General features: G+C 49.2%; 1 protein-coding gene and 1 long non-coding RNA gene across 2 annotated transcripts in view; one reads left to right on the forward strand and one right to left on the reverse strand.

The window, feature by feature from the left end:
• The window catches only part of SLIT3 (slit guidance ligand 3), a 621,868-nt gene that overhangs the window by 584,441 nt on the left and 16,798 nt on the right, over nt 1–20,629 (forward strand). Inside the window, exons 27-32 of the mRNA XM_037798880.1 lie at nt 2,608–2,705; nt 5,426–5,565; nt 8,797–8,890; nt 13,738–13,875; nt 14,719–14,959; nt 18,182–18,312. Of these exons, the coding sequence (XP_037654808.1) occupies nt 2,608–2,705; nt 5,426–5,565; nt 8,797–8,890; nt 13,738–13,875; nt 14,719–14,959; nt 18,182–18,312 (842 nt within the window). The remainder of the gene's footprint in view (nt 1–2,607; nt 2,706–5,425; nt 5,566–8,796; nt 8,891–13,737; nt 13,876–14,718; nt 14,960–18,181; nt 18,313–20,629) is intronic.
• LOC119505948 overlaps nt 1–20,629 on the reverse strand; it is a 162,467-nt gene that overhangs the window by 45,157 nt on the left and 96,681 nt on the right. The window lies entirely within an intron of this gene.

Consider the following 20,629-nt stretch of genomic DNA (forward strand, 5'->3'; position numbering starts at 1 on the left):
AGTTTAATCGCCCACTCTCAGCCCTGATGATAATGATAATATTATAATAATAATTATCAGAATAGCTGTTATTTATGGAGCTGCCCTTATGGGCCAGGTTCCTTACATATGTGACTCCTGGTCATTAATTAACTCCATGGGGTAGGTATTGTTACTCCCATTCTATAGATTATGATCACAAGGCTCAGAGAGAACCAATGATTTCCTGAAGGCACATAAGAGCTGAACCAGCATTTGTACTCAGATCTGCCTAACTCCAGAGCCCGTGTTTTAAAAGGGGCAGAAAAAGTGGTTTAGCATAGAGGGTGCCAGGGTTGGCTTCGACTCGGCTCTCTGGGTTCAGATGCTGCCTGTCCCACTTCCTGGCTGTGCACCCTCACTTTCCAAGTCTCCCTTCCCCATCTATAAAAACAGAGGTTCTGGCTATAGTTCCAATCTCAGAGGGTCATGGTGAACATTATATGCAATCATGAATATAAAAATCTTAGCGTGAGGTCTGGAGTGGAAAATGTGTTCAATCAACATTTGTGAGAATTAGGCTTGCAGCGTCCATTCCCCACACTGACTTTCTAAAGGGGGCCTCTTATTGCTTTGGTTTAGAATAAACGCCACTCCCAACCAAACCACATCTTCCTTCTCCTTTCCAAGAAACCTCCGATTGGGTGCTCTAGCTGTTGTGGAGCATGAGGAGACCCACACAGGCCTGGCCCATGCCTTCCGGCAGCCTGGAGACTGGGTCTGAGGCTCTGGCCCTTGAGAGACTAGCAGGAAGGACACTGTCCCAGGCCCCATTGGCAGCAGCATCCCTGCCAGGAAGTCCCAGTCCTATTTCATCCTGGACACCAGTGGCCGCAGAGGAGGGAAGAGGATTTTCTCAGCAGATTGGGAGGCAACAGATGGTGTGGCAGTGGGAGGTATCCCGATATCCACGCCCAACACGGTGGCCAAGCCACTGAGCCCATGGCCCAAAAACAAGCACAGCAGTCACCTCCCCAGACCCCGCCCCACAAGGTCCTGGGAGAGGACTGCTTGCCAAGACTTGGGAACAGCCCTGGTCCACTGGCCCCAAAGGAGAAGCTGGAGCCAGAAGGCCCAAGAGTTGCCTGCATCCCTGGGATGCTGGGTCTTAATGCCCCCAGTTTCTGCCTCAGGGCCTCCCTCCATGTTCCTTCCCCCTGGCTCACCTAGCATACAGCAGACTACCTCTCAGCTCAGACGGCTCCTTTGGAGGGGCCTGCTCAAACCATTCAATATTAAGGAACACCACCCCACCCAAAACTCCATCACAGGTGTTCTCAACCTGCCTTACAGTAGAATCACCTGGGGGATTACAGATTAAAGTACACCACCTGGGTCCCACTCCAGAGCAATCAAAGATAAATCTCTGGGGTCATCAATTTACAGTAGACAAGGTCTGGTGGCCATATTTCAGACTACCATTCGTACTGTTCAAATTGTAGATTATATTTATGTCTCAGTGAAGCTCATAATAATAATAATAACAATAATATCTGCTGCTGGCATTTATAGAATACCGACTATATGCTGGGTGTGTTACATAATATTAATAACTTCTATGAATAGTCTAATCAAATTCTCCTAACTCTATGAGGTAGGCTTGAAGAGGTTAAGATCAGCCAACCAGAAAGAGATGAAGCTGGAATTGAAACCAGGTGTTCCTTTAACCAAAGCTCATGCTCTTTCCCTGTAATATAGGGCAGAGAGAAGATAATGGATTCTGGGAATTAGTGAAGCTGGAGCCCGGACTCTTGATTCCTCAATAGCCCTCTGTTCTGGTTTGCTAATGCTGCCGTTTTGCAAAACACCAGCAATGGTTTGGCTTTTATAAAGGGTGTTTATTTGGTTACAAAGTTACAGTCTTAAGGCCCTCAAGTGTCCAAGGTAAGGCATCAACAATAGGGTACCTTCACCGAAGGATGGCCATTGGCATCTGGAAAACCTCTATTAGCTCAGAAGGCACGTGGCTGGCATCCTCTTGCTCCCACGTTGCGTTTCAAAATGGCGATCTCCAAAATGTTGCTCTTGGGGTGTTTGTCCTCTCTTAGCTGCAGCTCCTCTTCAAAATGTCACTCTCAGTTGCTCACAGGTCCCTCTGTTTGTGAGCTCTTTTTATAGGACTCCAGTGAACTAATTAAGACCCACCCTGAATGGGTGGGGCCACATTTCCATGGAAACATTCAATCAAGAGGTCACATCCTAATCAAAGGTATCACTCACAGTTGTGTCTTCAGCCTGTCCCACAGTTGGGTGGGTCACATCTCCATGAAAACAGCCTAATCCAAAGATTCCAACCTAATCAACATTAATACATCTGCCCCCACAAGATTGTATTAAAGAATGTGGCTTTTTCTAGGGGACATGATATATACAAACCAGCACACCCTCCCCTTCCCACTACAAAGTGACCAGAGGCTAGGGCTCCCCCTGGATCTCTCCAAGTCGCACGGCAAGCTTGTCCCAGGACCTCCTTGTGGCCACCTCCCCGGCTTCATCCCAGAGGATGCTGGGGACTCCTAGGGGCCTCCTGGGTCATGGCGGCCATTGCAGGCTTCTCTAACCAGACACTTCTCCTTTTCTGCTTCTCAGGGCAAGGACTGCACCGTGCCCATCAACACCTGCATCCAGAACCCCTGTCAGCATGGAGGCACCTGCCACCTGAGTGAGGTCCACAAGGATGGGTTCAGGTAACAGCTCCCCCTTGGGCCTTCACCTCCGAGGGCTTCATCCACAGACTCCTTGGGACAGGCTGAAGACACAGAGTTATGTTCACTTAGGGCCTACTATGTGCTCATACTGTGTCAAACACTTTCTGTGAATGATTTCAAGGATTTTTATACTCTGCCAGGGAGGTACTATTATCCTAACTTTACAGATAAGGAAGCTGAGGCATCAAGGGGATAAATCCTTTGCCCACAGTCTCACAGTTAGTGAGCAGTAGTGCAGCAATGTGAATCCAGGTAGCCTGTCTCTAGAGCCAGGAGGACTCCACAGGAGCACTGGCTAAAGGAGACAAAAATGGGATGATGGCTCAAAGACCTGCCATGTCTGGTAATTCCACCATTCTTTTCTATGTTACAAATGATAATAATGGGTGACACTGATTACGTGTTCACTGTGTGCCTGGCACTAGTCATGTATTATCTTATTTAGATCCTCACGACAACCCTATCCAGTAGGTAGGTACTATCCCCATTTAACAGATGAAGAAACTGAGGCATAGTTGATTTTTCCTAGGTCCCATGGAATAGTGAAACTGACGGTGCTTCCTGGGTCTTCCGGCCCCACTTACAATCCTCTTTCATCCCTAGCAGTTAGCTCTCAGGAAGAAAAGGGGATAGAAGGCACTGAAGTTTTTCTCATCCCTGTCCTAGGAGTGGAATTAGGTTTCTGCTCAAACCTCAGGCCCTCTTCCTGCCACCCACCCTCCCCAACTGCTCTCAGATGTCCACTTATCCAGCTCATGGCCCTGGCAAAAGTGGACCATTGGGAATCGGCTCCTTTGGCACCCCCAGTGTGCCGGTGGGTTATGCAGCAACCCCTCAGCAATAAAAGGGTACTGGATGCCAAGCTCTGAGCAGGCGTCTTCGAGCTCAGGTTGCAAACAATTAATTACCAAAGGCACTCTGGCTGGCTGCCCCTCAGCATAGCTGCTGTGTGGTCTGTGAAAGAAATCAGGTCTGGACTCTCGGTCCCCCTCCCCAGGGAACCCAGACCGCCCACATGTCCAGCTGCCAAGCCAACCCCATCAAACTCTGATGACTGAAAAGTGAAAATCAAGCCAGAGTTCCTTTTCCGGCCTGTAGCTGACCAACCCTCCCACTCTCGCCCACCTCTCACTCACTGATGAGAGCAGGAGTGAGGAGCAGGAGTAAGGAGAAACCACAGGGAATCTCACCAACAAGGGGACCCCACCCCAGCCAGGAAACCCACCTCCAGGGCTGAAACCCTGGCTCTGCTCCACCCAGCCGAGCCAAGAAGGCAGAGCTCCCCTCTGCCGCCATGCTTTCTCCCATACCAGCTGGAGGTGGGGCGAGTAGAAGGATCCCATTTCCACCCTCCATTGTTGTGGAGTTTCAAATGAGCTTGACATATTTATAGAGCTTATTTGTAAAGTTAAAAGTCTACAGGATGAGAACTGGAAATGGGGTGGAGAGTTAAGGCAAGGAAGCCCAAATACTTGGGGATGGCATTTCCCGTGTGGTTTGTACTTGCTAGGGAGCAGGACTAAGCACTCCAGCCCCAGTTCCCAGAGTCCCTGGGCATAGAATAGTTCTCCCTTGTCAGGCTGATGAAGGGAAGGGGTGCTTGTCAGAGAGAGCTCTTTCCCTCCTAAGATTTGGAATTCTGGAAATATCACCTACTTCTTCATAGGTATGCTTCTCTCCTGAAACATTGTCTGCTCGAGAAAAGAGCAAGGGCTGGCAGAGCTGGTAGGACAGAAAAGATGGTGGAGTTCAAGACAGAAATCATGGCCTGCCCCAAGTCCCCACACCTAAATAGCCATAGTTTCCAGCAAGGACAGGGGCATCTCTAGCCTCCTTCCCACCTTCTGCCTACTCCATTAGCTGCCCCTCATCCCTTGACCAGCCACCCCTATCCCACTGCCAGACAATCCCAAGACTCTGGGGAGAGCCAAAGGAACTCATCTTCAGGGAGACAAATGGACAACACCAAGGCTTAAGATCTTTGAAAAACCTACCCCCGTCTGGATCCAAAGATATAACCCTTTTCTTGAATACCCAGGGTCCCAAACCTTTGTACCCTTCCATTGAAATCTCATTTAATCCTCATACAACCCTGGGGGTAGATAATACTACCCCAGTCAACAGATGAGGAAACTGAGACACAGAGCATTTAAGTAATTTTCCCACAGTCAAACAGCTAGGAGGAGCAGCAGACTGAGAATTCATTCCCGGGAAATCCAGTTCCAGAGCCTGTACTTTTGGCCACCATGCTCTCCCACTCAAGAGAGAAAGGCTGCCTTCAAGTGGGAAAGTCCCTTAAAGCAGGATGTTTCATATCCCATGTCTCCCTGTCGACAAAGGTGACTATGCCACAGAAGACCCTAAGGAAAGGAAGTTTAGAAGACAATTGGAGAAATTTAAGTTATACCCAGGAAACTCCCAGCCTGGGGAATGGAAAAGCAGCCATTCTATCCAGGGGCAAAGCAGACATCCAGGGCCAGGGAACATATAATATTACCCAGAGACTGGGGGCAGGATGAAATGACCTCCTAGGCTCCCATGAGCCTAAGGCTCTCCCTGTTCAAGACCCCAAGGTCTCACTGTGTCCAGAGTGCTGCCTGGGACCTCCTGCTAGAGGAGAAGATGACTAACTGTATCTCCCCTCCTTCCTCTCTGTCATTCCAATTCACCCCATTCCCTGACCCAACACATCCCCAAAGCTGCTCCTGTCCTCTGGGCTTTGAGGGGCAGCGATGTGAGATCAACCCAGATGACTGTGAAGACAACGACTGTGAAAACAATGCCACCTGTGTGGATGGAATCAACAACTACGTGTGTGTCTGCCCACCTAACTACACAGGTAGGGACCCCGTGACACATAAGTGTGTGTGTGTGTGTGTGTGTGTGTTTAGGGGTGAGGATGTCACACACTGGAATAATGCCATTTTCTTAGCCTCTTCCAAGGACACCATTTCCTTTCCCCATGTGGACAGAGACTTAAATCCCCAAGACCCCCAGGTATGCCATGAGGGGCCTCCCAGAAGCCCTGTCTGTTGCTTGTCCACCTCCTCCACTCCCACCCCCTAGCAAATCACTAGCTTCTTCCCACTTTGAAGCAGGTTCCAAGGGCTCTTTCAGTTGTCTGTTCATTTAGTGGATGGGCATCCCCTCCGTGGGGGACCCAAGAGCCCCAATACAGTTTGAGACTGTCAAAGAGGTGCTTGCATTGTTTATGCTTTGTTCAGGTCTAGTCAACCTTCTCTGGAAATCTGCGTGTTCCTAGCAAAGACAGTGTGCTAGGAGCTAGAGATACAAAGACAGCAAGACAAAGTTCCTTCTCATCTGAAGCTTACAGTCAAGTAGAGACTTGTATTCAATAGAATAAAACATAATGTCCCTGAGGCAGGGGATCATGGGGTCACAGAGGAAGAACATAACATGGCCTGGGAATCCAGGACAAGTTTCCTGTTGCATGTTACCGGTATCGCTGAAGGTGAATATTATATATGCTATCTTAATTGTCCCCAACAGTTTCCCACCGGAGGTTATTTCTCAGAATACTCATTCTAACCCACCCATCTACCCCCAAAGCACTACACCTTTATCTCCTATACCAACTACTCCTAATCAGGATAGTTAAAAATGCCACTAGATTGAGGAACAAAATGCCATGTCCCCAAGTGGCGCATACAGACTACTTTGTTAAAAGATCAACCTAAAGTGGCATATCCCAGACTGTAATTCCATAAAACACAAGTCCCATGAATTCTTCAAGGGAAAGCCTACATGGCAAATAAGTTTGGGAAGCACTAAATTTAATAACGACCCTCTTTTTGCAGCTCCATGCTATGCGTTAGCATACTAAAGGTTCTGACAAGTCTTGCTTAAAGAAATCTGATTAAGTTTATTTAATCCTGTAGGTTCCAAAATTATTTGATCCCAGAGTGTTTCCCACCCTCACCCCCGGAATACCATTACCAATCCAGAGATTTTGTGTTACAAGGAACATGTTTTAGGAAATACCAGCCTCAGGCAAGGATGAACATGAGGATGGTGCAACCACATCTTGGCCTATTGAAACCTGACTCTGATGCCAAGAATGAGGTGGGAGAGTGGGAGGACATGGAAGGTGAATAGGTACAGTGCTGAGGCTTGCAGAGAAGGAAGCCAAGTAGCCACCGTCACCCCTCAGATCCCATGTCTTTATAATGCTCCAGTAGACAGGTACCCCCCCAACCCCACAAGCACACTTTGGGGGCTGTTGGAGTATGCCGAGGCCAACGGAGAAAACTACCCACTCCGCTTAAGCCTGGGCCTCCTGGAGTTCCAGAAAAGTTTGTGTGCTGGGAGAAGGCATGGGAACTATGCTATGGGTCTACCTCTCTTATTCCCTACATTTCTCATCTTCTGAGGGCAGAGTTGTAGCCAAGTGTTTGACTTAGAAACAGGCAGCATTTATTGTGTACCTATTTATATAGAGCACTGAGTTAGCCACTAGGGATACAAAGTCTCAGGTGTGTCCCCAGCCCATGGGGCTTCTGGTCTACCTAACATGAGACACTCATCATATAAAGTTAAATCATTGGTCCAGAAGAATCTGTTCAGTGCCATATAGGAGTAAAAATTCCAGCAGTTAAAGAGAGGATGGGGGGAGTGGGGGGTAAAAAAGGGTTTGAACTAAATTTAAAATGGGTAAGAATGGGTAGTGAGAGGGGAACTTGAAGAGTGGGAGCTAAGGAGTCACTTATTGACATGGTCTCCTGCCCCCAGTAGAATGCTGGCTGGCATCTACAGTTGACCAGGACGCACTTCTGATTTCAGGAAGAGGAACTTGGTTCTGGAGAGTGGGGCAGCATGGATTTCTCTGTCCCAGCAAATGTCCCACACAGACACTTGTCTGCATCTGTGGGTCTCTCCAGGTGGCGGGGAAGAGAAGGAGGCTTATGAAGAATACAGTTCCTCTGGTCTCGAGAGGGTGAGGGGGACACGTGGAGAGGAGGGGTTTGCCCCTCACCCCCCACCCCTGTGACGGGTTAGGGGTCAGCTTGTCCCCACCACAGCAGGAACCAAGCTCCTGGCTGTGTCTGTCACTCACTCGCCCTCCAGCCAGCCCTGAGGACCTCCCCCTGTCCTGCCCCTGGAGCAGCAGCCCAGGCAACCTTCTCTTGCCCAGAAAGAGAACTTCCACAGAGTTGTTTTCCTCTCTTAGATCACTCTCTTCCCAGCTTGACTGGATAGAAAATGAGGAAACCCCATGCTCAGAGGTGCATCTGCCACTGACCTTAAAATCCAGCATTGCTGGGCGGAGGGGGGGGGGGCCCGGGGGTGGGGGGCGCTGCCATCCTGTCTCACCCCCCATATCCCTAAAGCCCATTTTCAGATGGCATGAGATTTTCAAGGCTTATAGGCAAGGGCCGTGACTGGGTATTTATGACCTGTTAGGTATTTCATGGCACTCTGAACTTCAAAGGAAAGGCATTCAGAAACCAGAACTTCAAATTCTTTTCGTATTTTCTTCCCTGAGAAAATCCAAGGGGCTTATTTATGTATAACAGGTGGACTGTGCTGCTAAGACATGCCAGCTCCTCCAAGAAGCCACCTCTGACCACCTCAGTGGGATTATGGGTCCCCTTTTGGGCTTCCTATGACCACTCTTACAACTCTGTGTTGTAGTCACCTGCTAGGCTATGGGGGAGGACAGGACTAGGTCACTGTTGTGCCCCTAGCACACACCCAGTACCAGCCACATAGGCTGTGCTCCATAAATAAGAGTGGAACAAAAAAAACAAATGAATAAGCACAAGCCGGACCCTCCTGAGGTTTTAGCTGCAGCAGCCCCTGCATGATCCAGTGAAACAGCCAAATGATGTGCTATGGCAGTGCCCAGGGGAGATCCTGGACTCTTCCCATTGCCATTGCTAGGGAAACTGAGGCAGAGGTACAGGAGATGGGATATGCCAAGAGACAGAATGCACGGCTCCCAAATCCGTGATCTCCTGACCTGGGGCTGGATGAGTCTGATCCTTGGGCCCAGGCACCCCCCAGTGCCCTCCTGGGTGCCTGAACTCTCTACCCCCACACCCCCTGCCAGGTGAGCTGTGCGATGAAGTGATTGACCACTGCATGCCCGGAGTGAACCTCTGTCAGCATGAGGCCAAGTGCATCTCCCTGGACAAAGGCTTCAGGTAAGGCTTGACTTGGTGCCTAGTACATGGGTCCCTGAGGACCTGCCTCCAACAATCTGGGTCCGAGGCAGAGCCTTTGGGGTGCTCTCTCTCTTGCATGTGCATGCTCTTTCTCTCTGCCTATTACATGTCTGTTACCAGGTGGTTATCTTTATTTCTGATTCAGCCTTGGTCTAATTCTTTTAGTCTGTGTCCATTTCTCCGTACATATGCCTCTGTCCCTTTCTGTCTCTTGGTGGATGTCTCGTTCTAAGTCTCTGTCTGTCTGTCCCTGTCTCTCTCTCCATGTATTTATTTGTCTTTCTATATATCTGTATCTCTCCATCATCTCTCTTTCTATATGCTTCTCTCCACTTCTCTCTATCTCTATCTCTATCTCTATCTCTATCTCTATCTCTATCTCTCGGTATATATCTTCTTTCCAGACCTACATGGGTAGAGTCAACCTACAGAAGAAGCAGAGTCCAAAAGGTATTGGGTCACCTTCTCTCTGTGCAGCCCCCACAGCACTCTGCCTGCCGTAGCTGCAGCATCTTTGCCAGCTCGGCACCTCTGTGTGTTGTGCAGATTGGGTGGGGGGGAGTGAGCTCTGACTCAGTTCAGCAGCCGTGGCCTTTGGTGGAGCTATCTCCATGGTGAGCAGTGGAACCAATAGAAACTAGGGGAGCACAGAGCAATTCCAAGGGTAGATGGAGAGGCTTCCTAAGGACCACCCAGTTCTTGGGTCTAAGAATCAAACGGTGCTCCGAAGAAATCCCTCCTGGGCTCTGTCACCACCTCTTCCCTCCACTCTCCTTCCTGAAACCTCCTGCCATAGCTCTTCTAGAGAAGATCCTAAGACTCTGAAGACCTGGGACTTTTTGACATCAAAAGAGACATCCCAGAACCTTGTGGCCAAGAACACCCTCCCATTCCCTAAAGCTGCCTTCCACACACAGTTATCTCCTTCTCCTCCCCCAGCAGGCTCTGGCCAGCTCCACAAGGGAAGCCTGTAGTACAAGGAGTCAGGGTTTGGTTGAATAGGCGGAGACCAGAGCAGCTGGACGTGGCTTGGTCTTTAGCAAAGGCACCTGAAGCTACCCTTTAAGGGTAGTTTCACTTTAAGTGGAAGTCTGATCAGCCTTCTGTCTTGAACGTTTCCAGCTTTTGGAGGGGTAGAAACTCATGCTGTAGACCTAGATGGGGCCGAGGAGCTTTTAAGAGCCTGACCAGTCCTAGATCATAAGGCAGAGAGTTCTTAGACTCTGGTGTTTTTGAGACTATGATTCTATGCTGCAAATTTTAGGACTTCATGGAAACCCAGGATCTTAGAAACCCTGAGACCGATCAAATCAGAAAATCACACAAGCTTAGGAAGTTGCAACTGTAGACTCTTGGAAATTTGAACTTAGGAGTTCTTAGAAGCCCAGAATCCTAGAATCCATGAATCATGGGTCCTAGCTGTTGTCCTCCACCACCTACGCCCACCACCTGACTACAAATACTTGCTGTGATGAGTTGTTGTGGGGGCTGTAAGAGGTTTTTTATTCCTCCCCGCCAGGCCCTTGCCAGTGATTTGAGAGACAAGAAATAGACACAAAACAAACATTTAGAAAAGAAAGGATTTCTAGTTCTGGTTCTAAGTGCTACTGGGGCCCTGAGGAATAGAAAGAACTTGCTGGAACAGACAGGGCGGGTCCTCCCTTAGGAGGTTTGATGTGGGGTGAGCCTTGAAGACTGGGTGGAATTTGGATGGGCCGAGAGGAGAAGGGACGGCCCCACTGTGGGGTAAGGAGGTGGCTAATAACTACCAGAGTTTAGCGCAGGGGAGGCTCCAAGGGGAACATGAATATAGCTGTTCTTGTGTTCACCTTTTCTATTTTGACATCCCAAGCCTAGAGTCCATCATTAGGAAAATGCAGGAGGTGTGTCAGGGCCTCTGGTTTTGCTGGGTCCAAAGGAAGCCTCAGTCCTTCCATGTATGCACCCCTTTCAAATCCACCTTATCTGCTCCTGTCCCCCTCTGAGATATGCCAGGCCAGACTTTCAGACAGCCGAGTTATATGAGTGTGAGGTAAGGGATGTCTCCTGGGATCCCCTCGCCCCACCCCAGATTTGACTTCAATTCACTTCAGGCCTGCTCTTTACCAAATGCAAGGCTGGGTACTGTCAGAAGGCAGAACCGAATGAAGGAGCAAAGGGGAGGGAAGAGACACAAAAAAACACAAACTGGATCCCAAAGCAGAGCAGATGAGACCGACAAGCAGAGTGCTTGGGGTGGTCCTAAGAAAGGGCACTGAATGGTGACTGGGGAATCTGAGCTGTGAAGAATGAGTGGCATATCCATTGGTGGCGAGGAGATAAATGGCATTCCAGGCTGAGCAGACAGCAAGCTCTGGGGACGCTGGCTTGAAAGAGCACAGCAAATATGAAGACTGGGCAGATGTGGTCTAGGGTGCAGGTCTGGGGTTGGGAGTGATAAGAGAGTTTAGGCTGGAGACATAAGCAGGAGGCACATTATCATGATCCTCTGGAGCTTGTTTTTCAAAAACCCCCTTTTTGTAACCAAGGCCTCTCGAGTTCTAGGACAATACAGGAAAAAGAAGAGACAAATCTGGCTTTTGCAATCTTGAGATATTTTATTTATGCCTTATGCCTCCTAGAATCCCCTTCTTCCAATGCAACATTTTGTAATTTTATTAGCATCAGCATCACCTGGGAGCTTGTAGGAAATGCTAGTTCCCAGGCCCCACCCCAGACTCCCTGAATCAAAATCTGCATTTTAACAAGACCTCCCTCTCCCTGCATTCCCTACCCCAGGAGGTTTTGTATGCCTAGTAGAGTCTGAGACACACCATTGTGGAGAGGGGGCTGTGGTATTAAAAAGAAAAACATAAACACATATGCCTCCAGATCTCCACTGCTTAGTCTGGGAGTGAGAATAAGTTCCTGAATTCCTAATAAAGACCTTATCAACCTTGAACTCCATGTTTAAAAGGTTGGGTTTAAAAGGTTGGGCAGCTATTGTGGCCTTGGAGAAGGTCCTACAGCTTGAGTTGCTCTGCAGGTACTTTGCAAAATTAAGGAGACACAAACTCAAATGCCTCCCAGGGCAGGTTTCACACAGTAGCCAAGGTCTGGGCTGTGGTATATTGAGCAGATGCCCCCACAAAGGCATTCCCATTCTGTTTCTTTAAAAGTCTAGGGTTACCTATGGGCCTCATCTGAGAGCTAGCAACCTCCAGTGCAGCAGAAGGCAATTTGTCCTCACCCTAAGTTCACCTATTCAAAATTTACTAGTCAAATAAAGGTGAACTGGTCAGGTCTTGGCAGATTTCACAGTTTTGTACTGAGGCCCAGTAGTAAATCCTCTGATTCTAGAACTTGTCACCCTGCAGTCTTCCTCCCTGAGTGTCTTACCTAGCCACGAGTCCACAGCTTGCACCATGCACTGCGAACCCTAGTTATGCCAGGATCCACTTGTGGAATCCATCCCACTTCTGTCCACTCCAAAAGGGGGAGAAGGGAGGAGAGGAAGAAGGGAGCACCCCCCTGCCCTGATACTTCCCCAGCCAGGCTCCTTTGTCCCATAAGTATTCAGAGGCCTTGCTTCCCTCATCATCTGGGCCACCTGTACACCTCCCCCTGTCTGTGCCACCTCCTCCTCTGACTTGGATAGCTGGTTACTATTTTTGCTTTTCCCAGTGGCATTCAGTGGGGAGATCTGGAAAGCAGTACCCAGGCCACAGGCCTTACAGGAGGCAGAAGAGCCAGGAAGTGTTTGGGTTTGTACATATGGGATGGGCCTAAGCTGCTGAGTAATTTGGTGCATTCAGGTGTGTGTCTGCACTGGGATTTCTGCACAGCGTGACCCGAGACAGAGTTGCCCAGAGAAGCAGGTTTCTGGTCCACACTCAGGGAGGCCAAGTTTCAGCTGGAACCGATTTCTCTGGACAGTTTTAAGCCTTGGCTCATGGGTTGGTGATGCAACTGCTGACACACTGCTCGTCCAGGAGGGCAGGACTAGGGTGCAGGGCCTGGGTAGGGGCAGTAGCTCCCATCCTGTCTTCTGGGGAACAAGAACCATTTATGAAGGGAAGATGGTTGTCACTCTTTTAATCCCCCTCCTAATCTTTGTGAATAAATGAGCAAACAACAAAATCAAGGGGAATGCAGACAGCAGCATCTTCATCATCATTAGCATCTTTGACTTGTCATATTGACTATTTGCTAATGTCTATATAGTGCGCTCCACAGAGTATATCATTTAATCCTTAAAGCAACCATAAGAGGTGGAGTTATTTATCGTCAATCCCATTTAAAGATGAAGAGACTGAAGCAAGAGAGGTGATGAGTGACTGATAGAACAATGTCTGATGCGTAGTAAGTGTAAACTATTACTCAACAGGGGCCTTGGGGAAGTTACTTCAGCTCTCTCTGAGCCCTGTTTTCCTCCTTTTAGTGGAAGATGATAGGGTCTCCCTTGCAGGGTCACTGGGAGGCCTCAGGAGGCCCTCGACGAAAGGTGCCTGGCACAGAGGAACTACTTCACTGAATATTAATTCTCTATGGAAAGCATCGGAGCCGAGCCAAAAGCTGTGTGATTCCAACCTTGTGCGCCCAAGCCTGCTCCCTAAAAATAAGACTCGCCTCCACGTGAAACAGACATCAGTTTGTGGGGATCAAAGACTATACAGACTGCTGGGGAAACCAGCCTTTGTGGAGCCTGCAAGGGTTGAGGGGACCCTTCAGAAACCTGGGTAGACAAACGAGGGAGGGAGAGGCCGCCTGGTGAGGGGAGACACGAGAGCAACCACCTGGAAGCTCACCAGGCCCCATGCAACAGCTTCGCTCTACTTGTGTTCCAGGTGTGAATGTCTGCCTGGCTACAGTGGGAAGCTTTGCGAGACAGACATTGACGAGTGCGTGGCCCACAAGTGCCGCCATGGGGCCCCTTGCGTGGACGCGGTCAACGGCTACACCTGCACCTGCCCTCAGGGCTTCAGGTATGGGAGGATGAGGGACGCCTAGGAAGGAGATGGAGAGAAGAGCCACTCAGCACAACTCCACGTGGAAGTGGGACCCAGGTTCCAGCTTACATACTGTCAAGCTTGGGCTTGATTCCATCTAATGGATGTTGCTACCATCTTGGAGCCCAGCCTGAGGTGGTAGGGATGTAGCACATGGCTATGCGATTTGGAATCTTCTTTCCAGGCTGGAGAATAAAAACAATATGGCACCCCAATGGCAGAAAAATGGAGGTGAATGGGAGGGTTCGGGTTTAGTCTCTGGAATCAGTGAAGCCAGGAAGAAAAAGTGGAGATGAGAGGCTCTGGCCAAGTGGTCAGGAGATGTCTGTGGGGTTCAGTGGAAAGAGAGACTGAGTCAGACTGGGGGACATTTCTGTGTATATCAGTACTCACTGGATGGCGTAAATGCAAATCCAGATCTGCTGGATGGCTTAGTGCAAAATATGCAAATGGGCCTTGGTCAAAGCCCATGGTTATCTGCATCAGAGGTCTATAAAAATGCAAATCCCTGATCACCTACCAAATTAGAATTGGGGGATGGGGAGAAGAAGTTGGGAATCGGCCCTTTTAACAAATCCCCCAGGCAATTCTTATGACACTGACATTTTGGAACTTGTACTCTAGTACATCCCATCATCTTAAAAATGGGGCAACTGAGGCTTAGAGAATGAAAATGGCTTGTCCTGTTTAGAGGTGGGGCTGGGACTGGGCCCCCTGCACCACGTCATGTCTCTGACCTCTCTCTGCTAGTTGCTCTTTGGCCTGAATAACTGTGACTGTCTCTTCTGCCACCCTCCCATGCTCCCTGCCCCCTTCCAGTGGGCTCTTCTGCGAGCACCCCCCACCCATGGTCTTGCTGCAGACCAGCCCGTGCGACCAGTACGAGTGCCAGAATGGGGCCCAGTGCATCGTAGTGCATCAGGAACCCACCTGCCGCTGCCTACCGGGCTTCGCCGGCCCCAGGTGCGAGAAGCTCATCACCGTCAACTTTGTGGGCAAGGACTCCTACGTGGAACTGGCCTCCGCCAAGGTCCGGTCCCAGGCCAACATCTCCCTGCAGGTACGCCCGCTCCCTCAGCTTTGCAAGTACCCCCAACATCCCCCCAAAGCTCTGACTCTTCCAGAACAGCTGGGCTGACCCAGAACACAGCAGTCCTGCCCCCTCCCCTAAAGCATCAACAAGCACAACACTCTGCTTTGGAGGATCTGGGCCAGGTCTCTCCAGAGGGTTCTATAGACAACTCCCGATCAGCTCACACTGCTAACAGCAGCCCCCACTTCCAGCCTCATTCATTCATTCTTCTAGAAAATATCCACTCTACTGCTAGATGGAAGACACTGTGCTCAGCAGTAGGGGTGCAATGGTGAAACAAGACTGACACAGCCCCTTGCCCTAGGGCAGGATGGCAAGGAAGCAGACAATAACAACCCTGGGTGCTGTGGGAGCACATGGGAGGGGCAATGATCCCAGCCCGTTGGGGAGAATCAGGGCAGGCTCCCAGAAGCAGGGACATCTAAGCTGAGATGGAAAGGATGAGTGGGAGGAGTGTGCCTGCCAAAGGGTAGAAGGGTGGGGAGCCGAGGTAAAGAACAGAGTGGGGTAGCTGTTACAACAGAGGTGGGGGTAGGTCTAGCCTGAGGGATCAGCATGTCTAGGGGCCCAGAGACACAAGCCAGCAGGGCACTTCCAGAGAACAGAAAACCATTTCCTATGAGCCAGGTTCTTTTAGGTCAGACTGATTTCTTATAAATTCCTTAGCTGTGGACATGAGCACATTTATTCCAAGCTGTATTTCTGGAGGACCGAAATGCTATTCTACAGGTATGGGAGCATGGGCGGCTTCTGATGGAGAAAGAGCAGGCTTTCTGGGAAGAAGGAACAGCTAGAGAGCCTGGGCCAGTTAGGGCCCCTGCCACCTGGGACTGGGCGCTGCTGGGTGCTAACTGGGGCCATGCCCTCCTTTTGGTTTTGGCCATGTTAACCCAGGTTAGTTCTGGAGCTTATGGAGAAAATACTCATTCAACAAAGATCTCTTGAGCACTATATGTGCCAGGTACCACTCTGGACACCGAGGTTGAGAAATGCACTCCCAGAAAGTTAAAAATAAAATGTCTCCCCTCGTGGAGCTTACAGACCAGCAAACAGGCCTTCTGATATGAGCTGATCCTAAGCACAGAGTAGAAAGAAGCTCTGGTGACCATCTGCCCCCCACTGGGCTCACCTCTTTGCCCTCTTGCCTGCCCTCCCTTGTCCCACCCACCCCAGAACCCCACTATTGGGTCCCAACTAGCCAGAGCAGCACCTGACACCCCGGACATCCAGATGTCCTATCAAAGCTCACCTGCTCCACATCCCATTCCTCAGGCTAGACACATGTGGAGTGATGGGAGCTCATGGACCAATCAGAGAAACTCATCCCTTCTGGACAGGTGGCTGGCAGATGGGTATCCTCAGGGTAGCAACCTCTGAAACCAGTGATTCCCAACCTTGGCAATACATTAGAATCAGCTGGAGAGCTTTTAAAATTATCTTTGCCTGGGCTCCACCCACCAGAGCTTTATGTGTAATTGGTCTGGGGAGAAGCCTAAACGCTGATATTTTTTAAATTCCCCAGATGCCTTTTAGCAGTGCCCAGTTCATAGCAAATGCTGAATCAATGATAATTGTTAGTATTTTGTTTATAACCATTAATTATTATTATTATCCGTTCTCTCTATACAGTCTAGGGCCCAGAGGAGCAGGGATCTTGTTGTATGCTAGTGAGAAAAACTATATTCGAGTTTGGGCTCTTGACTCTGTCTCCATTGAGTCAGAAATTCTGTTCAACTCAAGATGAAGCAGGCACCAATAGGGCACTTGAGGGCAGAAAGAGCAGGGAGTTGCAGCTCTTTCCCTCGGCACACACCAGGACCCCTTTCTCCCTCCCACAAAGGGATAGACCTGTGACCTTGAGGCCAGGCCACTCAGCATCCCTCAAACCCACCCCCAACCCATGCTGGAAAAAAGCAGTCAAGACCCCATCTCCCCAGCCTCGGCTCTGCCTCTCACTCTTGCCAAACTCCCACTGTGTGCTCAGGGCAGGGCAGACCCTGGGGAATTGAAGACAATTATAACCCATTTGTTCAAGTCACTATTTAATGGGACCTACTCATTAGATTTGGAACTGTGTTGAGATTGTCATGGCAACCCAGACAGATAGGAAGACCCTGAGTCTCATGTAGCTTACAGTCTAAGGGTGGGAGACAGCAATAAACAAAGAGCTATGCCTATCATTATTTAATTCTGGTTGTGACAGGTACCAAGAAGGGAAGTTTGGGGGTGCTGTTGGAACTCCTCATAGAGCAGGGAGGCAGGGAGGGTCTAACCTAGACTTGGAAAAATCAAGGAAGGCATCCAGGAGGAAGTGACATTTAAGAGTGTGAGTAGCACTGGTCAGAAGAGGCTGGACAGGTGATCCCCACCTGAACTTCCAGCTTCACCTCCACTCACTGCTCCCCACGTACACACACATCCATCTCCAAACTGGTTCATGCTGTTCCCTCTTCTGGGAGCTCCTGTTCCCCATTGCTAATCCTCCTACTGAGGAATTTTTCTATTCCTCTTTCAAAGCCCAGCTCAAGTCACCTATCTGGTCTTTAAAGTGATCCAGGATCCACATGCCCCACCCTTCCACTGTTCCAACCAAAATTAATTGATTCTCTTTTCAAGTTGCTCTAATCTAGAGCTTTCTGCATCATCTACTTGTGGGTCCATCACTTTACTTCATCATGATTTTTTCCCTCTATGTGGCTCTGCTGCTGGATTGTGAGGTCTATGAGGCCAGCAAACCTGACTTTGTCAGTCTCTGTATTCCCAATAAATGGTTCCAATGAAAGAATGAGAGAAAGAATGGAAGAATGAATTAACCCATGATTTAAAATAATGTGAATAAATGCACTCCAGGGCCTGGCACACAGAGGCACGTTGACCTGCTTGTTGAATGAACTGATAAATGAATGAACAATTAGATGATACGAAATATACCGAAAGGTAGTGATACAGAGTGAGTGCGCAATAAATATTGGTTGAACGGAATTGCTTAATCAGCATTTGCTGAAGTAAAAATATAAGCCCTGCCCCTCTGGGAATTTACTAGATGGAGAAGGAAATGCAGATATGAATTCAGCTCTGGGGCTGAATTCAGCTTGAGGAGCTGCCACCTGGAGGAGGGTTCTGAGAGGTGGGGACAGGGAGATCCAGCCTCAGGTGAACCCTAACCCTCCTGCTGGCCATTCTCTCCAGGTGGCCACTGACAAGGACAATGGCATCCTTCTCTACAAGGGAGATAATGACCCCTTGGCGCTGGAGCTGTACCAGGGCCACGTGAGGCTCATCTATGACAGCCTGAGCTCCCCCCCAACCACAGTGTACAGGTAAGGAGCTCACTCCCTCCGCACCCTCTGCAGGCGAGCTTCCAGCCCTGCAAGGTGACCCCAATGCGGCTGCCCCAGGCTTTCTCATCCTACGGGGATGGGGTATGGGGGTGGGGACAGGAAGGAGGAAGGTGATGTTGGAGGAAGACACAGGAGAGGAGGGCGGGCCCATGCAGGGAGATGACACCTCATTACCATAAGATAAATGGCCAGCTGGCTACTTTGTACGGAGGGCTGTGCTCCAATGGGGACGAGGCTGCTTAATGAGGTGCCCTTTTCAAAATGTCATTCTGATCTCTTATTAGTTTAAGAACAAAAATAAGAGGAGATTAGCATGAAACTCAAGGGGAAGAAATTCAAGAGCACCAAGGGAACAGGATGACTCCTTAAGTGACTTTCAAACTGTTCCCAAGGACAGTGTTTCCTAAACTTCAGTCTTTCAAACAATGGCCATGATTTATGCCTTATCGGTATGCCAGCTCTACTATGACTTAATATGTTACTTTACATCAACTTTAAATCTGTTCATTGTTTTTATTGAGTTACATCTTCAGTAATATCATCTGTGAAATCATAGAAATGCCAGTTTGATATGTTAGATTTTTTCCTACTTCTCAGTACAAAAAGACATTCATCGGTACTACACTTAAAATTGTGTTGCATGCCATTGGTGGAATGAAAAACATACTTGGGGAAACAACAGTACAAAAGAGAGTCCCACATTTAGAGGCTAACCCTTCTCTTTTGGAAGCAAGGGATCATTGGGTTGGGATTGGTGAACAGCAATTTTCAGACTTTTCTTTTTTCCAGTAAGTAAACCTTTTCTTCAACTGAAACTTTATATTGAACTTATGAATATCAAATAGATAAAAGCAAAACTGCTCTGTAGATTTGGAGGAAGCAGACACACACCCTCATGGAGGCCTCAATACACCTCCAACAGACCCTGCTGGACAACCACTGGCCTAAACCTGTGGTTCTCAAAGTGTAATCACTGGACCAGCAGCAGCAGCCCCTGGGACCTTGTTAGAAACAAATGCAAACTTTCAGGCCCCATCCCACACCTCCTGAATCAGAAACTCTGGAGGTCGGGCCAGAGATTTGTGTCTGGATGATGCACAAGCAAGTCTGAGAAACACAAGAAGACTTCTTGGAGGAGGGGCTATATAAGTTGGGTCTTGAACAAAAGGAAAAAAATTTGTATGAGCAGGGAGGATAGGTGGGCAAGCAAAGCTGGGAGAGCAGCAAAGCCCAGCACCAAAGTCAACACAAAGGGCATTGAACAAAGCAGAAGGGAAGGTTCATGGTGGAGAGCGGATAGACAAAGACCAGTCAGGCCAGGCAGGACCTGTTGGGTATGGGCTGACACCAGGGGAAGAGGCTCACCCTGGAACTTCATTCACCCATCAAGTCCGGAACTCCTAACATTTGGGTTCCTGCAGCCATGGGTCAAAAGTGGAAGTAGAGAGACCAGAGAGCCCAGGAGACAGGGACTGGGGCAGCTTGATAAAAGGGCAGCATGGGCACATGGTGGCAGACAGACTTGGATTTGAATATGTTATTCAGCTGCTCTGTGCCTCGGTTTTCTTCCCAATGGAATGTGAGTAATAGCAGGATGTACCTAAGAGAGTGTTAGTTGAGGGTTGCACCTAAGAGAGTGTTAGTTGAGGGTTGACATAATATTTGAGAAGTGCTTAGCAGATTGAGCCTTCGAGGACAGAGGGCACAAGCCAGGCTGATGAAGTAACTGTGCCTCAGTCAGAACTCTTGCACTCCCCTAATGGAATCCCACCTTTCTCCAAACTGGTATTAGCTGGTGGGGAGAGTTGAGAAGGGGTGGGTGCAGGGGTTCAGTGGGAATGAGGGGGTGGTGATGCTGATGGTAGGAGGGTTGGAACACTTGGCTCTTAGCTGAAACAGGGCCTGAGGAATGACACGGGAAACTAGAGAATTCCTATCTTCTAAAATCCATATAGGGAATCAGACAAGATTAGCAGATGGCCCTGTGTGACTCCAGGCTCTTTACATTATCCTTGGGAGGATCCAAGTTCAAGATGCCCAGGCAGTCCTGGCCTGGGTCCTCGTGCCTAGCCATGAGGTGGCAGGTCCTTGGCACTCCTCAGCTTCACAATCCTAAGGAACCCACATCTCCCAGAAACCCCATATTAAAAATGGTTTTGTCTCCAAATCTTCTACTCTGAGGCAGCCCTGTTTCTGTCCCCCCATAGCACACTCACTCACTCATTCACTGAATATCTATGGAGCACCTTGGGCCAGGTGTAGGGGACACAGTTGAACAACATACAGGCCAGGGAAG

Source organism: Choloepus didactylus, chromosome 11 (genome assembly GCF_015220235.1).
Source record: "Choloepus didactylus isolate mChoDid1 chromosome 11, mChoDid1.pri, whole genome shotgun sequence".
Classification (NCBI taxonomy): Eukaryota; Metazoa; Chordata; class Mammalia; order Pilosa; family Megalonychidae; genus Choloepus; species Choloepus didactylus.